General features: G+C 51.4%; 2 protein-coding genes across 7 annotated transcripts in view; one reads left to right on the top strand and one right to left on the bottom strand.

Moving 5' to 3' along the window:
• The window catches only part of Slc25a42 (solute carrier family 25 member 42), a 28,846-nt gene extending 22,536 nt beyond the window's left edge, over positions 1–6,310 (top strand). For all 5 annotated transcript variants that reach the window (XM_027932380.2, XM_027932379.2, XM_027932381.2 and 2 more), the window contains 4 exons: positions 180–346; positions 729–845; positions 1,697–1,848; positions 4,059–6,310. In XM_027932380.2, coding sequence (XP_027788181.1) covers positions 180–346; positions 729–845; positions 1,697–1,848; positions 4,059–4,366 — 744 coding nt within the window. In that variant the 3' untranslated portion in view covers positions 4,367–6,310. The remainder of the gene's footprint in view (positions 1–179; positions 347–728; positions 846–1,696; positions 1,849–4,058) is intronic.
• A 3,357-nt stretch (positions 6,311–9,667) lies between these two features.
• On the bottom strand, positions 9,668–22,184 carry Tmem161a (transmembrane protein 161A). Of its 2 annotated transcripts, none has more exons than XM_027932565.2 (12): positions 22,123–22,184; positions 18,539–18,642; positions 17,940–18,020; positions 17,489–17,586; positions 17,223–17,379; positions 16,204–16,355; positions 11,946–12,006; positions 11,706–11,849; positions 11,479–11,592; positions 11,168–11,342; positions 10,957–11,053; positions 9,668–10,819 (listed from the first exon to the last, which is right to left on the bottom strand). In XM_027932565.2, exons 1-12 carry the CDS (start codon positions 22,123–22,125, stop codon positions 10,566–10,568), a joined length of 1,440 nt encoding a protein of 479 aa, XP_027788366.1. In that variant the 5' UTR covers positions 22,126–22,184; the 3' UTR covers positions 9,668–10,565. The 2 variants fall into 2 exon arrangements, with proteins under 2 accessions (XP_027788366.1, XP_027788367.1); XM_027932566.2 differs by having other exon boundaries at positions 18,539–18,638; positions 22,123–22,155.
• Positions 22,185–22,581: the final 397 nt, after the last annotated feature.

Genomic DNA, 22,581 nt, shown 5'->3' with positions numbered 1-22,581 from the left:
GAGGCCTTAGGTTCCATCCTCAAACCTGGGGGCAAAAAAGAAGAAGTTAATTAAGTTCCCACGGGGATGGGGAACCCGCGTCCCAGCCTTTGCACTTTAGGGACTTTCCACCTGCCAAGCAGGTGCATAAGGAGGGCACAAGGAGGCAGGGGGATGTTGACCTCTCCCTTGTTTCCTAGGAGGCCTTCCGGCTCCTCTACTTCACCTACCTCAACGAGGGCTTTCTCAGCCTGTGGCGCGGGAACTCGGCCACCATGGTCCGCGTGGTGCCCTACGCTGCCATCCAGTTCAGCGCGCACGAGGAGTACAAGCGCATCCTGGGCCACTACTACGGCTTCCGTGGAGAGTGAGGCCCTGCCCCGCCCCTGCCAGGCCCTTGGGTGGCGCCCTGGGGGAGTCTGCCCATTCCCTCCCACTCAGAACCCAGAGGTGGCGCCATCGTGTCCCCCTAGAGCCTTAGGAAAGATGCATATTCATTTATTCATATAAGGGAAAGAGGAAGCAGCAGAGAGGGTCTCAGAATCACAACGCCTCAAAGACCCCATAAACTCAGCCACCCCAAAACCCGCCTGGGCCTTGTGTTCCTCCCCTTCTCCCCTTCTCCCCTTTCCCCCCACACCCCTGTCCTCTCTCCCCTTCCCCCCACACCCCTGTCCCCTCTCCCCTCCACCCCCAGGCCTCTGTGCATTGACAGTCCCCTCGCTGGGGTGGTACCTCCCTGTCCCCAGGGCCCTGCCCCCTTGGCCTCGCCTCCTTGCTGGCGCTCTGGCTGGAACCACCGCCGCTTCCCTCACCTACCCCCTGGACCTGGTCCGAGCAAGGATGGCCGTGACTCCCAAGGAAATGTGAGTCCTGCAACCCGTAACCCCCTCGCCAGCCTCGGGGTAGGGCTACCTATGTCCAATGGGGCTGCCAGGTCGGAATTCCTCCTTCAGGCCCCTGGACTGTGGGTCTGGGCCTCTGTGTTCAGCTAAACAGGACACTGCATTGACAATCGTCACCCTCACCAGGCGTGGGGGTGCAAACCTGGAACTCCAGCGACTCAAAAGGCTGAGGCAGTCGGATTGCACAACAGAGACCAGCTGGTCAATGTGGCCGGACCCTGTCTCAAAATAAAAAATTGTCAAGGGGGGCGGGGCTGGAATTGTGGCTCAATAGTCGCTCTTGGGATCAATCCCCAGTACTTAAAAAGTAATCATCATCATCGTCATCATCATCATCATCATCATCACCATCCTGAACCCAGCTGGTAGAACAGGGCAGGACTGTAGTTCCAGAAAGGCAGCCTGGGTGTAATTTTCTGTTTGGGTCAAACCAAGAGTCTTCCTTTTGAGTTGGGCACAAATACATGACAAATGTTTAAGAACAAAAGAAGGGCAGGCTGGGCCATGCATGGTCCACGCCTATAATCCCAGCAACTCAGAAGACTGAGGCAGGAGGTGGAAGGTTCAAGGCCTCCGCAACTTAGTGACACCCTTCTCAAAATAAAAAATATAAAGGGCCAGGGATGTGGCTCAGTGGTAAAGCACCTCTGGGTTCGATCTCCAGTACAAAGAGAGAGAGAGAGAGAGAGAGAAAGCATGGTCATCTTGACCTAGACTCAGACAGCTGTGGGAAGGGCCAGAGATTAGTATGTGGAGTCCAGCGGCTCCCGCCACGTCCCTGAGGTCACTTCCTCGCTGCGCTGCCCTCGCAGGTACAGCAACATCTTTCACGTCTTCATCCGAATCTCGCGAGAAGAGGGGCTGAAGACCCTATACCATGGATTCACACCTACAGTGCTGGGGGTCATCCCCTATGCCGGGCTGAGTTTCTTCACCTATGAGACTCTCAAGAGCCTACACAGAGGTAAGGAGAGCTGGAGCCAGTCAGGGGCCATTCAGGAAGCGATCCCTAGGGACAGCACCTTAGTCAGGGCCAGAGGATTGAGAAGCCAAGGCCCTCCGGATGGGTCAGTCTGGGGGTCCAGAGTCAAAATCAGGAGGAGACACACTATATCCATCCACCATTGAGGAATGGGGACTGGAAACCTCTTAACGCCTCATAATAATAATAACCAGCAGCTTTGCAAAGGCCACTGTGTCACCCAGAGTGCTGGTGGCCACTTCTCAGGCCCAAAGTAAAACCAAGATGGAGGAGAAGTGTCCTTTCTTGTTTTGGTAATTACAAGAAAATCTAAAATACAGAAAAGTATAGAGATTAAAATAACAGCACTCACACCGGCCGCCCAGGGTGAGCCATGTTCACATTTTTGCCTTACGTGCTCCCAGGTGATTTTTGTTAGAGAAATAAAACATTTCAGGTAAAGTGGAGATGGGTGTCTCCCACCTCTGCTCTTCTTCCTCCCTAGCCTCCCATTAAGAGTGTGTCCTGCAGCTGGACACATCTGTAATCCCACTGGCTCGGGAGGCTGAGGCAGGAAGATAACAAGTTCAATGCCAGCCTCAGCAACTTAGCACCTCATTAAGCAACTCAGTGAGACCCTGTCTCAAAATAAAATATAAAAAGGGCTGGGGCTCGGGCTGGGGTTGTGGCTCAGCGGTATAACACTCACCTGGCATGTGCAAGGCTCTGGGTTCAATCCTCAGCACCACATAAAAATAAATAAATAAAATAAAGGTATATTAAGGGGGGGTCTTGGGGATGTGTCTCAGGGGTTAAGCACCCCTGGGCTCAATCCCTAGTACCAAAAAAAAAAAAAAAAAAGTATGGCCTGCATCCCTGAAGCTTTGGAAAAGACATTGCTTTAGAAATACAGTGGTCCCTTGGTGTCTGTGGGAGGTTGACAGCAGGATCCCCCATGGACACCAAAATCCTAGGATGCTAAACTCCTTTATATAAGATGGTTTAGTTTTTACATCGAACCTACACATCCTCCTATGGCATTTAAATCATTTCTAGGTGACTTACAATACCTAATACAGCATAAATGTCATGTATAATTATTACACTGTATGGTTTAGGGAATCCTAAATAAGGATTTAGGGAATAAGGAAGAAGTCTGTACATGTTCAATACAGACACAATTTTTTTTTTCAAATGTTTTCAATCTAAGGTTAGTTGAACTTATGGTTTTACTTTCCACAGTTTTAATTACCCATTGCCAATGCTGGTCTGGAAATATAGAACAAGTTTTTGTTATTGTTGTTGGTACTGGGGATTAAACTCAGAGGCGCTTAACCACTGAGCCACATCTCCAACCCTTTTTATTTTATTTTTAAATTTTTGAGACAGGGTCTCACTAAGTTGCTTAGGGCCTCGATAAGTTGCTGAGGCAGGCCTCAAACTTGGGATCCTCCTGCCTCAGCCTCCCCAGTGGCTAGGATTACAGGCTTCTGCCACCACATCTAGCAGGACTACAGATATTTTAAAAACCCTATCATTTGGTTGCTGTTCCTTCTTCCCCTCCATCTTGTTTAGACCAGGAGACACTGCTAGGTATAGTCACAGTCCCTTCCATTCTGTGCCACCTGGGATTCTGCATTGCAGACAGAGCTGGATGGCCTAGAAGGACTCATCTGGTGACATTTTCTTTCTTTGCTAGACACTGAACAGGGGCTCCTTTTGAGCATTAGGACTTCCTTATATGATTATTTGTGCTTTTCTTTTAAGAAACTATCTTTTCTTTTTTCTTTAAAGAGAGAGAATTTTTTAATATTTATTTTTTAGTTTTCCGTGGACACAACATCTTTATTTTTATGTGGTGCTGAGGATGGAACCCAGCGCCCCGCGCATGCCAGGCGAGCGCGCTACCGCTTGAGCCACATCCCCAGCCCCAATCTTTTCAATTTTTTACATCTTTTCTCAGTTTTGATTTCCAAAGGAGTAGGGGCTGGGGTTGTGGCTCAGTGGCAGATCACTTGCCCAGCATGTGCAAGGCCCTGGGTTCCACCCCCAGCACCTCAAAAAAAAAAAAAGAAAGAAAGAAAAGAAAAAGGAGGGGCCAGGAAGTGAGAAAGTGGGGCGTAGAGGTGCTCAGATATGCGCAGATGCGAGCTGCCCCCTGTGCGTCGCAGCGCCCTCACGTCCCACGTCGCCTCCCACCCCTTGCCCCGCAGAGTACAGCGGCCGCCCGCAGCCCTACCCCTTCGAGCGCATGGTGTTCGGGGCCTGTGCGGGCCTCATCGGCCAGTCGGCCTCGTACCCGCTGGACGTGGTGCGGCGGCGCATGCAGACTGCAGGCGTCACCGGCCACCCGCACGCCTCTATCCTGAGCACGCTGCGCACCATCGTGCGGGAGGAGGGCGCCGTGCGCGGCCTCTACAAGGGCCTGAGCATGAACTGGCTCAAGGGCCCCATCGCCGTGGGCATCAGCTTCACCACCTTCGACCTCATGCAGATCCTGCTGCGGCACCTGCAGAGTTAGGGGACTCTGGGGCAGCTGCTCTTCAGATGGTGGACCAGTGACCCCTTGGGTGTTCTGAGCCCACAGAAGAAGGGTGTGGTTGGTTCTACCCCAGGAGCCACGATGTGGCGCTTTGTGGAACAGACAGTGGGCCTGGGAGACCTGGGCTTGGCGCCCACAGGTCCAAGAGCAAAGCGGGCAGGCCCTTCGAAGTGCAATGTTGGGACGGTGGATCGGGGCTCCCACGCTGTCCCCTCCCCTCTTCCCTGGGGCTGGCGCTGCCTCTAAAGGTGTTGCCCAAATGCCCAAAGTGGAGAGTGGCTGGCTCCGCCTCCTGGCGCTGTGTGTCGTCACATGCTGCTTATTCAGTGACACCTGTCCACACTAGCTCAGAGCCTGTCCCGTGTCGCTCTAGCTCTGTGTGCTGTGCCTGGCCTCCATACTGAGCAGGATGGGTCCCTGTCCGGGATGGGACAAGCCTGGTGCTCAGCCGTGGTTACAAATGCAGCCCCTCGCCTGCCCCACCACACCCCACCCGTCCACCTTCATTGTTTCCCAGGTGACAATTCCTCTGTCTCCACAGCCTTGTCCCCAGAGCATCATGTCCTTCTTAGACTCCAAGGTCAATGTGGGGCCCCCAGCAGATCTTTCTTATTATTGCTGCCTACTTACTGTGTAACCATCGCAAGAGGGTCCCCACACTACAGGATTTGGCACAGACTATGACACAAAGCCACCTCAGGTTTGGGTCTAACCCCCAACCTGGCAGTATCTGCTGACAATAGCACCCCATCCACCCCCTCTAGGCCTGAAAGCTCCTGCCACACCAGCCACCCCAATGGAGGCCGGGTCTCAGGCCCGGACCTTCTGCCCCGTTGTGACATTGGTGATCCCTGGCTCCCTACTTGAGCAGGAACTTGGTTAGAAATTGCAGCAGTTAAGGCCCATAATTCCCATAAAGAGCATGGAGGTGTCTGGTGGCCTCGATGCTGCTGGAGTGGGAGCACCCCGGGGAGCCCTGTGCCAGCTGGTCTTATGGAACAGCACCCTGGGGCCCTCCAAGTATCACAGGGACCCAGAAACCCCCCTTTCCTAATAACGTATGGGGTTTTTTGATTTTTTTTGTTGTTGTTGTTTTGTTTTGGTTTTGGTTTCTGATTTGTTCAGTCCTGAGTGTATTCACACCAAATCCCTGTCTGCGGTGATCAGGGTCCGTCGAGGGTGACGGTGAAGTGGGTTCTCACGGCTGGCTCAGCAGCCGCCCCTGCACAGGATCTGAGTGGGCGCATTTGTCCCTCGTGTGTTTGCAATCGTGTCTTCCGTCCCTTCCCTCCCTCCTGTCCTCTTGGTTATTTTTCCTGTTCCTGTGAGTGTGAGGACCCCGTCTCTGACCTTCCCTGCACGTGTCTACCAGCCGTCCCCCATCACATCTCCAATCTCACCCTCAGAGGCCCAGGTAGTCTGTGGTGGCCTTGAGGGGCTGTCCTCTTAAGTGACGTCTCACCCACTTTCCCAACCTTGTCCAGCCCCAGACTTGGCAGGCAGGGCCCAGCACCTCTCCCAGGGAGTTGGGGAGTGGGCAAGGTCCTGGGCCAAGGAGAGTGCAGGGGCTGGGGTCCCATCCCAAGCATGTGACACCAAATGGATAATTGGGCAGTGCCCTCCTTTGGGCCATAGGCTGGACAGGAGATACCAGGGGCAGGAGAGTCCCCAGGCTCTGCTGGCCCCAGCGTGCCCTGCCCTGGTGGCTCCTGTCTCAGTGGGCCTGGGCAGGGCTGCCCCTGACCCTGTACACAGCCAGCCTGGTAATGGAGCCTCTGAGGTCAGCCCCTCCCTGCTGCTCGCTGGTCCTGGTCTGGAGTTATATTTTGATGCCATGAAGACACTTTGTTTATATATAATGTTTATATATTTTAAAGATTTGTGCCAAGAGAGTATATTTAATAAAAACATACGTGACTTCTTCTCCTGCTCCTGTTCCTTCTTCTTCTTTGGCTCTGGTTTCTCCCTCTCTGCAGTGAACCCCAAAGGGGCTGAAGCTATTTTTTTGACAAGTGTTTCTTTTTTGTTGTTGTTTTTGGGGTTTTTATTTTTTTTGCAGGTAGTTTTTTGGTTTGGTTTTACGTGAAACACAGGGCCTTTGGCATCCTAGGCAAGGGCTCCATCGCTGAGCCACAGCCCCCCCTCCCTTGACAAGTTGTTAAAGGAAGTTTTGAATAAGAGTCCTGAATAAGTTTTGTTACTTAATGGTGGTTGTTTGAATTGCCAATATATACTATGACTTTCCAGAAAACACCGACGATACACGAGGGTTTGCACTAAAAAGCAGGTTGGCCTCCACAAGGTCAGCGTCTCCTCCCGGTTCCGTCCATACACACTGTCCCTCCTAGGAGGCACGTGGCCACCCAGCATGTCAGGATGGCCTCACAGTCTCATGGGTATGAATACAATTCTCTGTCCCCCGAGATCTGTGACCCAGGGTCAGCAGAGGCCTCAGGTCTGAGGGCGGCAGTATGCAGGCGCAGACAGACAAGGCCACCAGGAGGTCTCACTGCCAATCGCTGCTCGCTTCACCTGCTGTTCATCAGCCACAGCGACTCCCAGGGCACGTGCATCTGAAGCCAGAGGCCAGATCTCTGCATGCCCAGGAGAAGAGGGGCGGCAGGGGGAGCACACAGGACAGGGGTGAGAGCAGTCCCAGCAGGCTGTGCCCTGCAGGTCTCATTAGCTGTCAGGCACTGTCCCCCTAGAGAAGGGCTGTGTCAGGCAGCTCTCTGTCACTAAAACAAATACATGAGATAAATCAACTAATACACAGAGAAGGTTTATTTTGGCTCATGATTAGCGATTTTGGTCCATGAGCAGTTGGCCAGGTTGACCTGGGCCTGTGGCAGCACCACTCACCTTAGGGCCTGGAGGCAAGAGAAGAGGTGATCCCACAATCCCTTTCAAGGACACGCCCCACTGACCTAAAGACCACCCACTAGCTCCACCTACCAATACTGCCCAACTGGAGACCAGACCTTGAACACTGAGCAGGTTAATTAATTAACAGAACTAAATACAGTAAAAGGACAGTTCACATTCCCGGATGTAGGTTCAAACCTTAACTCAGACTCCACCAGAATCCCAAGGTGTTGCTACCCTGTGCTGCCTACGACCCCAAGCAGTTCAGAAGCCACAGCCCACCTCCCCATGGACCATCCTGCTATGGTCTGGATAGACATGTCCCAGAGGCCTGTGTGTTAAAAGCTTGGTCCTAGCCCATGATACTAATTGGGAGGTGGTGGACCCATTAGGAGGCGGGGCCTACTGGGGCATTATTCAGTCGTTGCAGATGGAGACATGGCATGAAGTGGGAACTGGGACCCCAGCCTCTTCCTCTTCCTCTCTTTGCTTCCTGGTTTCCAGGAAGGGAGACGCTTGTTCCACCATAAGCTCCCTACCATGGTGTGCTGCCTCACCACAGCCCCAAAGGCAACAGAACCAAGGGACTGTGGCTGGAAACCTCTAAACTGTGAGCCAAAATAAACCTTTCTGTTTTTATTTTTTCTTTTGTGGCACTGGAGATGGAACCAAGGGTTTGCTTATGCTAAGCAAGCATTTTACCATTGAGCTACACCCCATCTAAACCTTTTCTCTTTTAAGTTGATTGCCTCAAGTGTTTTGATATAGTAATAGGATTACTAACATACCTCCTACCCAAATTTTTGCACACTTATTATCCTTCCCCTCTTATCTGAGCCAATGTAGGATCAATGTAAATAACCTAAGCTCTCCTTCCCCAAATGTTCATTATAAAAACAGTCTTAGCTGTAGGGAGTACAGATATTTTTCAGTTGCTACCTAGTTTGGCTGCTGGAAATCTGGGGAACTTGTCCCAGGACCTGGTCCTTTGCTCTAACATCTTCCACAGCTCAATAAAACCTTTTACTTTGGAGATCCCTCCGTCTCCAGAGTTTAGGTTTAACAAGGGCAGCTTGGGAGGCTGAGGCAGGAGGATCATGAGTTCAAGGCCAGCCTCAGCAATTTATCGAGGCCCTAAGCAACTCAGTGAGACTCTGTCTCTAAAGAAAATACAAAAAAGAGCTGGGGAGGTGGCTCAGTGGTCAAACACCCCTGGGTTCAACCCCTGGTACAAAAACACAAAACATTACCTGGTTGGTTGGTTGGTTTCACCCAGTTTAATTAGAGCTCTTTCCTTGTAAGAACGGTTGACCTTGTTACTAGTTGTTCTTGTTACTAGCAGTGTAGATTCCAGTTTATTTACTCACTTCCTAAAGCTGGGTGTTTGGCAACGCTAACTTTTTGTCATTAAAGTACCACTGTTGGCTCCTGCTAGGGGAGTGCTTAGCAAGAGCCAGGCCCTGGGCTGTCCACCCAGCCCTGCAAATGGAGGAGGAAACAGGAGGGAGGGAGGAAAGACAACGCACTCTTAGTCCTGATTCCTATAGGTGAGTAGGTGAAATTCTCCCTGGGACAAGTCCCTCACAGACCTGCCTTCCATGGGGTCAGCTCTCTAGAGTGGTGGGATTCACGCAGGCGCCCACAGGAAGTGATCAGGGCTTGTGTGACCCCCTGGCTTACACATCGTGTCATCTGCAGGTTGGGGGATGTGTTAGTTTTAGTTTGCCTCTTTGGTGATCTGCAGCCAGGAGGCACATCTGCCCCTTGCGGTTGCTCCCTCCCTGTCCCGGTCATTCTGTGCACGCAGCCCAGACACCAGCCCTGGGAGGGGAGGAAGATGCACTCAAGTTCCACAGGGATCCTGCCCCTCCTCCTCTTCCCCTCCCCCACACCCAGCTTTCCCTTATCCAAAATGCTCAAGAGCAGAAGTGTTTCAGATCTCAAAATCTTTGGGATTTGGGGACATTTGCATAGATCTGCACTGGGTGAGCCTCCCTATTCACAAAATCTAAAGTGCTCCAAAATTCGAAACTTTTCCAGTGTTACGTCATCAGATTTTGGAGGACAGCAGTGTTCCCTGCTCCTCTCAGGTCCTGTTCTGGGAACAACAGCATGTCAGCACCTCTCAAGGATCCCTAGGGATGATGTCACTTTCCTCAGGGCATGATGCCCCCTTTTGGTGGCAAATCAGCAGGACAAGCTGGGGAGTGGCTTCTCCCTTCAGGTGGCAGTCCTGATGCAGGTAATGGAGCCCGGAGGCTGTGAACAGGCAGGCGGCCCCAGCGCAGGAATGCTCCACAGGGCCTGAGGTGGGTGTGCTTAGCACGTTGGCAGAGCCATGAGGGACCCACTAAGAGCCGATCACTAAGCCTTGGGGGCCACCAGCCGATCACTAGGTCACTCTGGAGAAGGAAATGGTGGACTTTTTTTTATTCCTAATTCACTTTTTACATATACAGAGAGGCTTCAGAATCCACGTGTTATAATACACAAGTGTGCACACCCCAGGTCCCTCCCTCAAAGTCACAGTATGGCCCCATGTCCTTTCCCCTGGGTCACCATGGCCTTACAATGTCCCTGCTTGCCTATGGGTGACCTTTATATGAAAGTATCACCCGTGTAGCTGTGGAAGGCAGTGGCAGCACCAGGGACCTCCTCCCTCCAGTCCCTTCCCCCTCCTCGCTCTCCTGAGCGTTCCTCCTCTTCTGAGACTTCTCTCCATGTCCTTGGGTCCCTCTCCTCTTTCCCTTCCCTGCCACCTTCCTCACAGCTGTGACTCCCTCCAGCTCTCTCCTTGTGGAGCTGGGATGGAACCCAAGGCCTGGCACTAGCTGTACCAGCCCCAGGGCCCTTTCCTGCCCTTCTTCAGCTGGCCTGGGAGGCCTCTGGAAACTGCCTCCTGCGTGACTCCACCCAGATGGGCACCATGTGGCCTCACAGGAAGCCATCACCCTGCACACCCAGCTCCCCAACCATGTGTCCTGTTTGTACAAAGTGGCCCACTCCTTTATTTATTCATAAGAGCAACCCACCACTCGAACCCTGCACATGTGTGCGCACGCGCGCGCGCACACACACACACACACACACACACACCCCACTTGGGGACAATGGGTTCCAACTCTCCTGCCCCAGGACCCTGGGGAGCCAGTTTTCGAGGGTTCTCAGCGGGCTACAGCCCAGGCACTGCAGAGATTGTGGGGAGTCCCAGTTGCACCTGGCAGCTGGGGACACTGAGGCACACACGGAGGGTCAGGCCATGTCCGGTTGGCCCCGGACCCAACTTCAGAGGTCCAGGGAAGTCCGCGGGCGGCTAGGAGCCCGCCAGCTGCTGGTGAAAGTAGAGGCCGAAGAGACTGGCGAGCAGCTGGCAGGCGGCGGTCCACCAGATCAGGTAGGTCAGAAGGCCGCGGAGGAAGAGCGGGGTGAGCAGGCCGCCCACGGCTCCCGCGATCCGGGCCGCCGTCTGCTGGGCCTCGTCCTCCCCAGGGCTCACAGGGACAGTGCTGGCTGGGGTCTGGGCAAGCGACAGTGTGGGGACTGGGCCCAGGCCCCAGGAATAGCCACCTGTGAGAGAAGGGTGCAGAGGGTGGAGGAAGTTATGGGTGGAGAAAGAGGCGGGGTCTGTCTGAGTCCCCGCCCCCACCAATCAGCAGTCCCGCCCCTGCCCAGGCCCCGCCCCTGCCCCACCCAGGGCCTCTCACCCAGGGTCTTGAGCAGCAGGGTGCAGTTGAGGGTGAGGATGAGCGGAGTCAGGTACTGCAAGCTCACCACGGTCACATAGCAGTAGACCCTGACCACCTGGAGGACAGGTAAAACTGGTGACTGCAATAGGAGGGGCCTTTCCTGTTCAGGGTGACGCCACCCCCAAGGGACCCAGAACCTCAGGTTCCCTCCCTGCCGGGGCTTCCCTACCCGCCGCTGGATCTCACGGGCCTCAATACGGCCAGCCTCTCTCCGCAGCTGCTCCACGCGGGCCTTGGCCAGGCACAGGTAGGCCTGCAGGTGGGGCCGGGTGACAGCCAGTCTCAGCAGGCACAGCACCACCAGCACCCAGAGACGCATGGAGTCAAAGGCCGAGTCTGACAGCCTGCGGAGGGCGTGGTGAAGGTGGAGGGGGGCCTAATGAGGCAACTCCCCATACCCCAGATCTTCCCCCTGCCCTTCCCTGGGCCTCAGAGCGGCTCCTCCAGCTGCCCTCTCTCTCTCAGTCCCCCCCAACGCACAGGGAGAAAGGCTTTTCCCCAATGGGCGCCTGGTGCAGGAAGTCCCGAGCAATAGGCTTTGTCCAGAGCCACAGGATGAAGAGGGGAGACAGGAAGCTGGTGTGCAGAAGGAACCTGGGGGGCAGGTACAAAGGGTGGAGGGAAGTGAGGCCGGGGCATTCCTTCATCCCCTGAACCTCTTCCCCAGGTCCCCTAGTCCCTCCCACCCACCAGGTGCCTCACATAACTGCAACACGGGCCGATCCTCAGACATGGTCAGGGCATCGCGGTGGGTCTGGGCCAGCCGCAGGCCGGGGAAGGTGAGGAAGGCACCCAGCACGGAGCCCACCACAGCCAGCCCCACGCGGATGGTCAGCTTGGCTACAGGGAACCTGGGGAGAACAGCAGATCAGAGGGGCTCCACTGCAAGTCAAAACCCAGCCTTTGGGTTCCCAGCTTGCCCCTGCCCCCCCCCTTCCAGGACTCACGCCCAGTCCCAGCCCTGCTTCTCCAGAAGTGGCTCCAGGTTCTGGGTCATGCTGGCCAGGCCTGAGGAAGAAAAGAAGAGGATGGAACACAGGGCATTCCGGAGTCTATGAGCCCACTCTGCTTTCCCCCCTGATTTTCTTTTGCTCCCCAAGTAGGAGTGCACCGTGGAGGCCAGGCCTTGGGGAAGGCATGAGAATATCTTTCTTTTCCTGTAGTGCTGGGAATCAAACCCTGGACCAACGCTAGGCAAGCATTGTGTCACTGAGCTATATCTCTAGCCCTGCAAAGACAGCTTTATGTCCCAGTTCTACAGGGCTTCTTTCAAGAAATAAAAGAATATACCAGATAGATACCCATGATTGAGTTGGGGTCAGGAGGTGGGGCTGTTAAGACCAGGCTTCCTGGATCATAGCAGGAATCTGAAGGAGGATGAAAAGCTCCCACAGAAGAAAACCAAAACCTCCTAGACCAAAAATTTTTCAGTTCAGGCCCCAAGATTTTCTACAGATTGGGCAAATATATAAATGTTCTGCTTCACCACAGGCCCAAAAGCAATAGGCCAACCAACCATGAACTAAAAACTCCAAAACCATGAGCCAAAATAAATCTTTCCTCCTTTTAAGTTGATTCTCTCGGGTAATCTGTCATAGAGATACAAAGCTAACTAACACAGTACTCAACTGAGAAATCAGGAGAAAAAAGAAAAAAGAAGACGTACACCATGACTGCTCTAAACTACAGAGATCCTAGCTATACAAAATGACAAGAATCAGAAAGAACAAAAGAAAACAAACAGGATCCACAATTCAGTACAATACAATTCTTCCCCCTACCCCCACCCCAGTATTAGAGATTGAAACCAGGGGTGCTTTACCACTGAGCCACATTCCCAGGCCTTTCAATGTTTATTTTGAGACAGGGTCTCGCTAAGTTGCCTAGGCTGGCCTCGAACTTGAGATTCTCCTGCCTCAGCCTCCTGAGTGGCTGAGATTAGAGGTATACACCACCATGTCTGGTTTCTCTGTATTTGTGAAGTTTTTCAAAATAAAATGTATGAGGAAAAAATATTTTAAAAGAGAAAGAAGCACTATAGAGGATATAGACACAACATAAATTGGAAATTTAATCAACTCCAAGATATTATTCTTTTCCACGTTTTAACTTCTATGAAATTGATATACAATTTCATGACAACTGATGGCATGCAACAGTTTATTTTTTATTTATTTAATTTTTTTTTTTTTTTAGTTCTCGGCGGACACAACATCTTTGTTTTGCATGTGGTGCTGAGGATTGAACCCGGGCCACACGCATGCCAGGCAAGCGCGATACCGCTTGAGCCACATCCCCAGCCCAGCATGCAACAGTTTAAGTAATTCCTTCTGATCTTTTATAAGTACCTCATTCTTATTATTTGGATCTGGAAGTTTCCTCAAAGGCCTATATGTTAAAGGCGTGGGCCCAGCCTGTGGTGCTATTGGGAGATGGTGGAACCTTTAGATGATGGGCCTACTGGGCGGGGGCTGGGGCTCAGTGGTAGAACACTTGCCTAGCACATGTGAAGCACTGGGTTCGAACCCCAGCACCACATAAAAAAAAACTAAATAAACAAAATAAAAGTATTGTGTCCATCTACAACTAAAAATATTTTTTTTTAAAAAAAGAAGGTGGAGGGCTGGGGATGTGGCTCAAGCGTAGCGTGCTCGCCTGGCATGCGTGCGGCCCGGGTTCGATCCTCAGCACCACATACAAACAAAGATGTTGTGTCCGCTGAAAACTGAAAAATACATATTAAAATTCTCTCTCTCTCTCTCTCTCTCTCTCTCTCTCTCCCTCTCTCTCTCTCTTTAGAAAAAGAAAAAAAAAAAAAAAAAAGAAAGAAAGGGCACCCCTCTATATGAGGACTCAGTCCATAGAGGAAGGTACCCCTTTTAAAAAAAAAAAAAAAAAAAGAAGGTGGGCCTACTGTAAAGAAGTTAGCTCTTTGGAGGCATGACCTCAAAGGGGATATTGGGACCTGACCCGTTCCTCTGACTTTGCTTCTGGGCCATCACAAGGTGAGCAGCTTTCTCCCACCACGTGCTTCTGCCATGATGTCTCGCTCATCACAGGCCCAAAGCAACAACAGCCAAATGACTATTGGACTGAAACCATGAATCAGAATAAAATAAGCTTCTCTCCTTAAGTTGATTATCTCAGGTATTTTGTCCCAGCAACAGCTATCTACACTACTCTTGAAACAGTGCTGTGTCATATTTGATACGATGAAGTATGTGCAACACATGTTACCAAGGATCAGTATCCGGAATAAATAAGGAAACCCTACAAATCAACAAGAGAGTAAAAAGAACACACACAGCCTAATAAAATTGCGTTTTTCAAGGATTCTTGGATAAGACATAAGAGGCATGGCAACAAAAGAAAATATAGACAGATTTCACTTCACGAAAATGGAAAAGTTTTGTGCACCCAAAGACACCATCAAAGAGTAAAAACACTCCTTCAAGTCAAATAAAGGACCAACACCTAGTAAATAAAACTGGGCAAGGGCTGGGGGTGTGGCTCAGTGGTAAACTGCTTGCCTAGCAAGCACCAGGCCCTGGGTTCCATCCCCAGCATTGCCAAAACAACAACAACAACAACAACAACATAATAATAATAATAATAATAATAATAATAATAATAACCTAAGCATAAGAAACTGAACAGACCTTTTCAGGATATCTGGATATCAGATATTTCAGATCTTTTCAAAAACAGGTATGGGTGGCTTATCAGCAGAGAGTACATTCTGAGAAATGCATTATTAGATGGTTTTATCCTGGGGTTTGCATGAGGAGTGTGCTTACTAAACTGAGAAGGCTTCCATGTTACTACCAGGTGATATAATCTTATGGGATCAATGTTATATATGTGGTCTGTTGGTCAAAAGGTTGTAGGCAGCTCGTTACTGTATCTCTTTAACATATAACAAGCTGTTCAACCTCATGTGTATTTTCATTCATCAGATCTCCCAAGATGAATAAGCTCATGGAATCGGGAATCAGCGTGGCGAGGATGTGGGGTACCAGGCATGTTCCTACATCTTATCCAGAAAGGCAATGTGCATTCGCAACATTATCAAAACCCCAAATGCACTTCTCTGTGTGTGTGGGGTGCCGATAAGGAACCCAGGGCCTCACACATGGTAGGCAAGTGCTTTAAAGTCCTGATTAAACAATCACAGAATATCAACAAAATGAAATTCTTTGTAGCTGATAGTCGTGGCTCAGTGGTATCGCGCTAGAATAGTATGCATGAGGCACTGAGTCCAATTCTCAGCACCACATACAAATAAATAAAATAAAGGTCCATTAACAACTAAATATATATATATATATATTTAAAAAAATGACATTGCAGGCCAGGCAGTGACACAAACCTCTAATCCCAGTTACACCAGTGGCTGAGGTAGGAGGATCAAAAGTTTCAGGTCAAAGCAACCTTTGTCCCAAAATAAATAAAAAGAGCTAGGGATGTAGCTCAGTGGTGGAATGCTTGCCTAACCTGTGCAAGGTCCTAGGTTCCATCTCCAGTATTGCAAAAAAAAAAAAAAAAAAAAAAAAACCCAACAAACAAACGAACGAAAAAACCCTACACTGCATGTAGCATCAAAGAACAATCTACAGCCAAGCCCAGTGGCACATGCCTATAATCCCAGCAGCTTGAGAGGCTGAGGCAGGAGGATTTTAAGTTCAAAGCCAGTCTCAGCAACTTAGTGAGACGCTGTCTCAAAAAGATAAAATATAAACAAAGGGCTGGGAGCTGGGCCTGTAATCCCAGTGGCTTGTGTGGCTGAGCCAGGAGGATCAAGAGTTCAAAGCCAGTCTCAGCAAATGGGAGGTGCTAAGCAAGACCCTTTCTCTAAATAAAAGACAAAGTAGGGCTGGGGATATGGCTAAGTGGTTGAGTGCCCCTGAGTTCAATCCCTGGTACCCCCACACACGCAAAAAAAAAAAAAAAAAGTAAGTACTCATGTGAAGGGCTAGAGTCAGGTGCTTCCATCAGAGACAGTGAGAGGGGACAGCCTCTGGTCCCCAAAGTTTACTGGGGTACTCAGGAGCAAGCCTGTGAGGCTCATGAACCTCTGCAGTCGCTGGTGGAGACTTCTCCAGCCCTAGAAGTCCTCGAAGTGCTGGACGGGCAAGCCAGCTACATACACGGCTGGGCAGCTTCCGTTGAGTGACAGAGGCAGTCGCTCCCACTGACTATACCTACCTGGCTCCAGGCCCAGCTCAAGGGTCTCCTCCCGGACCACCTGCACCAACATAGACAGGATCAGGAAGAGGAAGGCGAAGGTGAAGCAGACAGAGCGCTCGCCACCACCCTCGGCACTGAAGTACAACCGGGTGACGGTCAGGAACACCTTGCTGGGGGGTGGAGCTAAGGCGGCTTTGAACAGGGCTGGCACCCCTGCCCCACCACTGCAGCCAGGGTCCCCCAACTCCAGAGCACAAATAACTCTCCACAAATCCTCCTTAAGAGTGGCAGGGAGCTTGGGGTCACAGATCAGCATGTGAGCGGGGACACTTACTACAGAGTTACCTGTAGCTAATTAGAAATGATCAGCACATGGTTGGGGGTGCAGCTCAGTAGTAGAGCACTTGCCGAGCATGCAGGAAGCCCTGGTTCCATCCCCAGCACCACACACACAAAGGCTGTGCAGTTCCCCCTCCAGGTGACCCTGCCTCCTTTACCCATCCTTACTAGCGGGGGCATCCATATCCCTTGGAAAAGCTCAGAGTTATGAGGGATGCCTGTCCTCATAGCAACCCAGGGGGATATTCGGAACCAGTTTGGGTTCCAAGACTAGTTTCTGTCTCCACAGCCCCCTCCACTGAGTGATATTCCCTCTGTACTTTCTCAGATTTGGGTCTCCATGTTTGCTCTCTATGAAGCTTCATACAAACTTTGCAGAATGGAGCTGGCCTGGTGACTTGCTTTAACACAGAGTATGGTAGAAAGTTCTGGAATGAGAATGTACCAACTTCAAGCAAAGTGTCCCCCCTGGTTTCCTGATATCTCTGGTACCACTTTGGGTACAGGTAAAGCCTATGGAGTGAGATGGGCGGGCATTACCACAGCACAAGGTGGCTGCTCTATGTCACTGAATTTGGGGGATGTTTATGGCACAGCAGGTAATCACGGACATACTAATTTTCGGGAACAGAGAAGCTCAGGTCCTGCTCCCACATGCCCCCTTCCTGCCCCACCCTGGGAACTGGGAGGAAGGATACATGGAGAAGGCCACAGTGAGCAGGCACCAGAACACAGCGATGTTGGTCTCCTTGGCTGGGCCCAGCAGGTAATAGTAGGCCTCGGTGAAGAGGTACACGCCGCCGGAGTACACCGCAAAGTCCACGAACCACTGGTACTCCAGGAAGAAGCGCAGGACTGTGGGGAGACTAGGCTCAGCCCAGCCAGGTAGTCCCCCTCCCAACACCCCTTTTGTGGGGGGTGACCCATGAGGCCAGAGGTTTGGGGACCAGGACTGGGCTCTTACCTAAAGCATCCACAGCGGTGAGCGGGCAGGTCTCCAGCTGGAATGGGGCATCTCGGGGCACCAACAATGGCTTATCCTCACTAAGGCCATTGGTCCACCTAGGGACAGGGAGACAAAGAAGGGAGCAAAGGGCAGGAGAGAGTGGCATCCCACACGGCCCCTGAAAGGCTCTACCATGCCACCCTCAGAACTCAGAAGAAGCCTCCAACTTGGGTCCCCTCTGCACATCAGGGTGTGGGACCCTCCCACCCACAGGGTTGGCCAAGAGCAAAAATGTTAATAAATATTCAACGTTGACCATGACCCTGTCCCCAGGCTGTGGTCCATTGATTTACCTGTGTCCATAGTGGTACCTGGAAGTGTGGGAGGAGGTCCTGTGTCCCCACAGCCAGAAGCCGTGGGCAGGAGCCACTGCCCAGGGCTGGGGTACCATGGGGATGGGTTCACTCACCGCTCCTTTCTGCCTCTGGGCTTCTGCTTCCCAGCCAGGGCCCGAAGCTCTTCTTCTGACGGGTGCTTGTATCGGAACAGACTGAGGGCAGAGAGGCAGTCAGGAAAGCTCTAGCAAGGGGAGACTGGGGCAGAGAGTCCCAAAACCAGAGAGCAGAGTTGTAGGCCTGGGTGGGCGTGGTCTAGGGAAAGGCTCTTCCCAGAAGAGGGTGAGGGACAGACTGAGGTGCCATAACAGATCCAGGCCCAGTGAACCTGGTGGTCCTGGACACCCTGAATCCACAGGTTAACTCCAGGGAGATAATTTAGCTTCCACCAGATTCTCAGAAAGGATTAGAGACTCTAATCTCAGGGAAAAAGAAGGCTGTATTATAGGAAGGTAGAAGGAGAGGAGACGTGGGGTGTGGCAATGGCTTCTCAGTGTACCCATCTGTCAAAATGGATACAGCAGCACTGTTCCTTGTACTTCAGATGTACTTCAATAAAGCTGTTATCTTTCACCTCAAAAAACACAGTGGAATATAAAGTCTGGGCTTGGGGACCCAGAGGGGGCACGACCCTATGGGCTCCTTCTACATCTGGGTGCCGGGTGGGGCTCACCTGCCATTGCAGAGCAGCCAGCGTGCGAAGGAGCAGTGTGGTGCCAGTCTGTGCATGAGAGTGGCTGTGAGCAGGGTCACCACCAGCTGCACTCCGAGGACTGCCTGGGGGGAGGGGACATGATGGATAGTGCTTGCCAGAAGGCCACAAGCTCCCTCCCAGGGAATGCAGGCTATTTATAGGAAAGCCAGGCAAGAGGCCTGGCTCAGGTGGCATCTTGGGGAAAGGACTGGGATGCGCCCAGATTCAACCTTGGGAAGCTTCTGCTGAGTACAGACAGCCCCACCCCCACAGTGCCCTGGCTGTACTGGTGGGAAGGTGGATTGGCTCAGGGTTTGCCTTCGGCCCCTGCTATGAATTTCAGGTATTAATCTCTCTGAGTCCATTTGCTCCTGTGGAAATGGAGTACTTCCAATTTTGCTTCATATATTATTCCTCACGACCTTAAGGGGCTCCTCTTCCACCACCTTCTGGGCTCCCAGCTAGGCACCAACGGTGTCTCTATGTCTCTTCACCTTAAACCACCCCTGACGGACCGAGCGCCCTTGCTTCCTCTCCCTCCCTTTGTAATCAACCTCCTTGGAAAGCCTTCTACACTTCTGGTTACTGCTTAAGTTATGTGTTTAAGTGGCAGAAATATGCACGTCCATATATATTTTTATAACATACTGCCAGGTGCGCCCATAATCGCAGCAACTCCAGAGGCTGAGGTGGGAGGACAGCAAATTCCAGGCCAGCCTCAGCAACTTGGTGAGACCCTGTCTCCAAATAAAATAAAAAATAAAAAGGGCTGGGGATGTAGCTCAATGGTAGAGTACCTCTGGGTTCATTGGGGTGGGGGGTGGAGTGGAACCTAAGGCCTCAGACACTGGGCCTCATACATGCTGCTAGGCAGGCTGTACCATTGAGTTACCACCACCTTTGAATTTTTTAAATATTTTATTTTAAAAATTTTTTTATTATTTTTTGAAATTAGGAATTTTCTTACTATGTTCTAAATGACAACCTTTTAAGCATAATCCAAAACATGTTTTCCTGTACCTATCACTCTGAAGCTGAGTTTTCCTCCTTGAATACAGTAAATACTAATTTGCTATCAGTAATTATGTAATTATATAAAATTATGTGCTCTGGAGAGCTGACTACTAGCATTCTGGTATAACCAACATCTAAAATAAAATAAAGATGCCTTAATATTAAAACTAATTGATGGGCTGGGGATGTGGCTCAAGTGGTAGCGCCCTCGCCTGGCATGCATGCAGCCCGGGTTCGATCCTCAGCATCACATACAAACAAAGATGTTGTGCCTGCCGAAAACTAAAAAATAAATATTAAAATTATTTAAAAAAACTAATTGATTATTAAAAATAATCATTTGATCAGATAAAAATAAGCTAAATTTAGTTTTCGTTCTCTACCCACCATGATCTCAGAAAAGGAAGCTGAATTTAATAGGGAAAACTCTAGTGTGGGGAATACCAGGTCTAGCAATCATTCAGAAAGACTGCTGAGAAATCCATCATAATAACCAACTTAGTCTAGCATGTGTGATGTCCTGAGTTTGATCTCCTGCACTGCAAAAAAATTAATTAGTTAAAATAAATAAATAACCAACTTGGGTCTAGGGGTGTAGTTCAGTGTTAGAGCCTGAGCTGAGTAAAACCCTGATTTCAATCCTTGCACCAAGTTTTAAAAATAAATAAAATTTAAAATAAAACAATTGAGTAGTCATATTCTCCATCACATAGTCATATTCTCCATCACAGGTAAACTTGTTTAAAAAATATTTTTTAGTGTCAATGGATCTTTATTTTATTTATTTATATGCAGTACTGAGAATTGAACCCAGTGCTTCACACATGCTAGGCAAGTGCTCTACCACTGAAACACAACCCCAGCCCGAAACCTTTTTTACATTTTCCTAGTCTACAAATCCTTATTGCTCACAACTCCCACCTATTCCAGTGACCATAAGTGCAGGTCCACCGCATGCTCTCAACCCGGTGGGCCAGACCTCTCCAGCCCCTCAGCCCTTCCTAGAACCCCTTCCCCGCTCCTTCCAGCTCCACACACACCCCCCCCCCCCCGGTACCTCCCACAGAATGCTGTCTAAACATTAGGGCTTTGGGGAGACCCCAGCCATCTTTTCTTCTTTGCCTCACTCCCCTGTGACCCCAAACTAGGGTTTTAACCATAGCCCTTGCCCAGCAAGACCCCCATTCAGGGGCACCTCCAGACCAAACCTTTCTGCTGAACTCAAAGATCAGTGTCTCCTCCAGATCCTCTCCTGGAGAGCCTGTCACCTTACCATCACTCCTGCGGACCCTGCTTTCAGCAGTGCCAGTCTTACAATCAACTCCCCAACTCCGCTATGCAGCCTGCAAGGCAGGGTGGACCCATCTGGAAACCAACCCGCCTCATCCACAGCGCCTCCCTGCACCTAACCACTTGATCTCACAGGCCCTCCCTGACCCCAGGGTTCTTCATAGCTGACCCACTACCCTCCTACAGGGGACCCTGGTTCACGTTGCATCCTAATGCACCTGGGGCAGAAAGAAGGGGAGAAGACAGCAAGGAGGCGCGCATCTCTTCACTAAGTTCGGAGGTCTGGCCAGGGATGTTTCTCACAGCCCCACCCTGCAGCAGTCCCTGTCTCTGGGGGTCAATGGGGTCAACACGGTTAATGCTCTGCGGAAGTCTCCAAGGACCTTCTGGAGCCTTCCTAGTCCATGTCCCTCCCCTACTCAAAGCCCTTCCCTCGAATATGAGACTAACAAACTAAAAGCGACCTCCCTCCATTCCAGTCCCTTAACTTCACCTCCTCCAGCGTCCAGCACCCCGGCCAGGAACCACGCCCCACTTCCCACACCCGCCTCCATCAATGCTCCTTCAGGCTCACCAGAGTGCCCCTCTTTAGGGATACCCCAAACAGGGCCAGGGCGCCCTCCAGGCCCCTCCAGTCCCATTTCCCTTCTGTGCTAGGGACGCAGGGGTCTCGCCCTCCTCCTGGCACCAACCTGGACTACAGATGCTGGGCCAAGTTTAAAGCATACACTCAATGGGATGGACCCAGAGCCGCCCGAAGCTAAGGATTCCAACTGTGTTGTCTTGGATTTTGAGACCCTAGCCAGCCTTGAGGCCACTCAGACCCACCTCTTGGGGGCTCCCCAAGCCCTTGACATAGCCACTGGGGTCCCCGAGGGAGCCCGTCTGCGCAGATCATACTCCCTCGCAGACTCCGGTCCCCAGAGTGGATTCCAGTGGGACCCCAGACCACCTTCGCGGGACTCTGAACATGCTCGGGTCCCCAGGCCCCTCTTGGGGACCACTCCCCCTGGGCAGGACCCAAGCCCCTAAAGCGTCCCCCAGAGGCTTGCCAGAACACTCAGAGGGCTCAGGGATTCGGGGGCGCTCAGTACCGCCCCAGCTGACTCCCAGGGCCGGCAGTGAGACCCGCGCCCTCAGAGAAGATAGCGGCCCTTGAAGTCTCAATCTCCACAAAGGATCCTGTCCCCTCGGTGTGTTCCTGGATCTCTTTAGCGGGACTTGGTACCTCAGGGCCCACCACGCCAAGGGACACTCACCATGTTGCCTTGGGGAGCACAGCTGGGGAACCCACAAGCTTGAGGATCTGGGCACGCCGCAGAAACTCGACCAATCAGAGCCCGACTGTGGTCTAACGAGCAGCTCATGCAACCAATCAGCAGTCCCAGAACCGGCAAATCCTGAAGGACCGAGCGGTCGCTCGCGTTGCAGGCTGGAAGTTGTAGTTCAATACACTGATTGAGGTGAGATCACTGTCCTAGTCCGGACTGTTGGAGACCACACCAGTATGAACGACCTCAGTCTCTTCATCTGCACCTGTGTCGCAGGTCTGCAGTAAAAACATTCACTTATCCCTGCACTGTTGGGACAGTGAGGGACAATTCTAAAGGTGAACTCCCTTGATCAAGAATATTCAGTAGTTCCCACTAACCAGACTTTTAAGTATTTAGATTAAACTCAGATTCCTGAATCTAATGTAAAACTGCCGAAGTTAAATT

Source organism: Marmota flaviventris, chromosome 1 (genome assembly GCF_047511675.1).
Source record: "Marmota flaviventris isolate mMarFla1 chromosome 1, mMarFla1.hap1, whole genome shotgun sequence".
Lineage (NCBI taxonomy): Eukaryota > Metazoa > Chordata > Mammalia > Rodentia > Sciuridae > Marmota > Marmota flaviventris.
The sequence above is the reverse complement of the archived record's forward strand: the minus strand, read 5'-3'. Positions and strand labels throughout refer to the sequence as shown.

What these genes read in the sequence shown, in the direction of transcription:
- Tmem161a (XM_027932565.2), bottom strand. An exon ending in GGGGAAAAGCCTTTCTCCCT is followed by an intron (nt 11,343 to 11,478) that starts GTGCGTTGGGGG and finishes CGCCCTCCGCAG; the next exon opens with GCTGTCAGACTCGGCCTTTG. An exon ending in CCCGTGAGATCCAGCGGCGG is followed by an intron (nt 11,054 to 11,167) that starts GTAGGGAAGCCC and finishes CCTGTCCTCCAG; the next exon opens with GTGGTCAGGGTCTACTGCTA.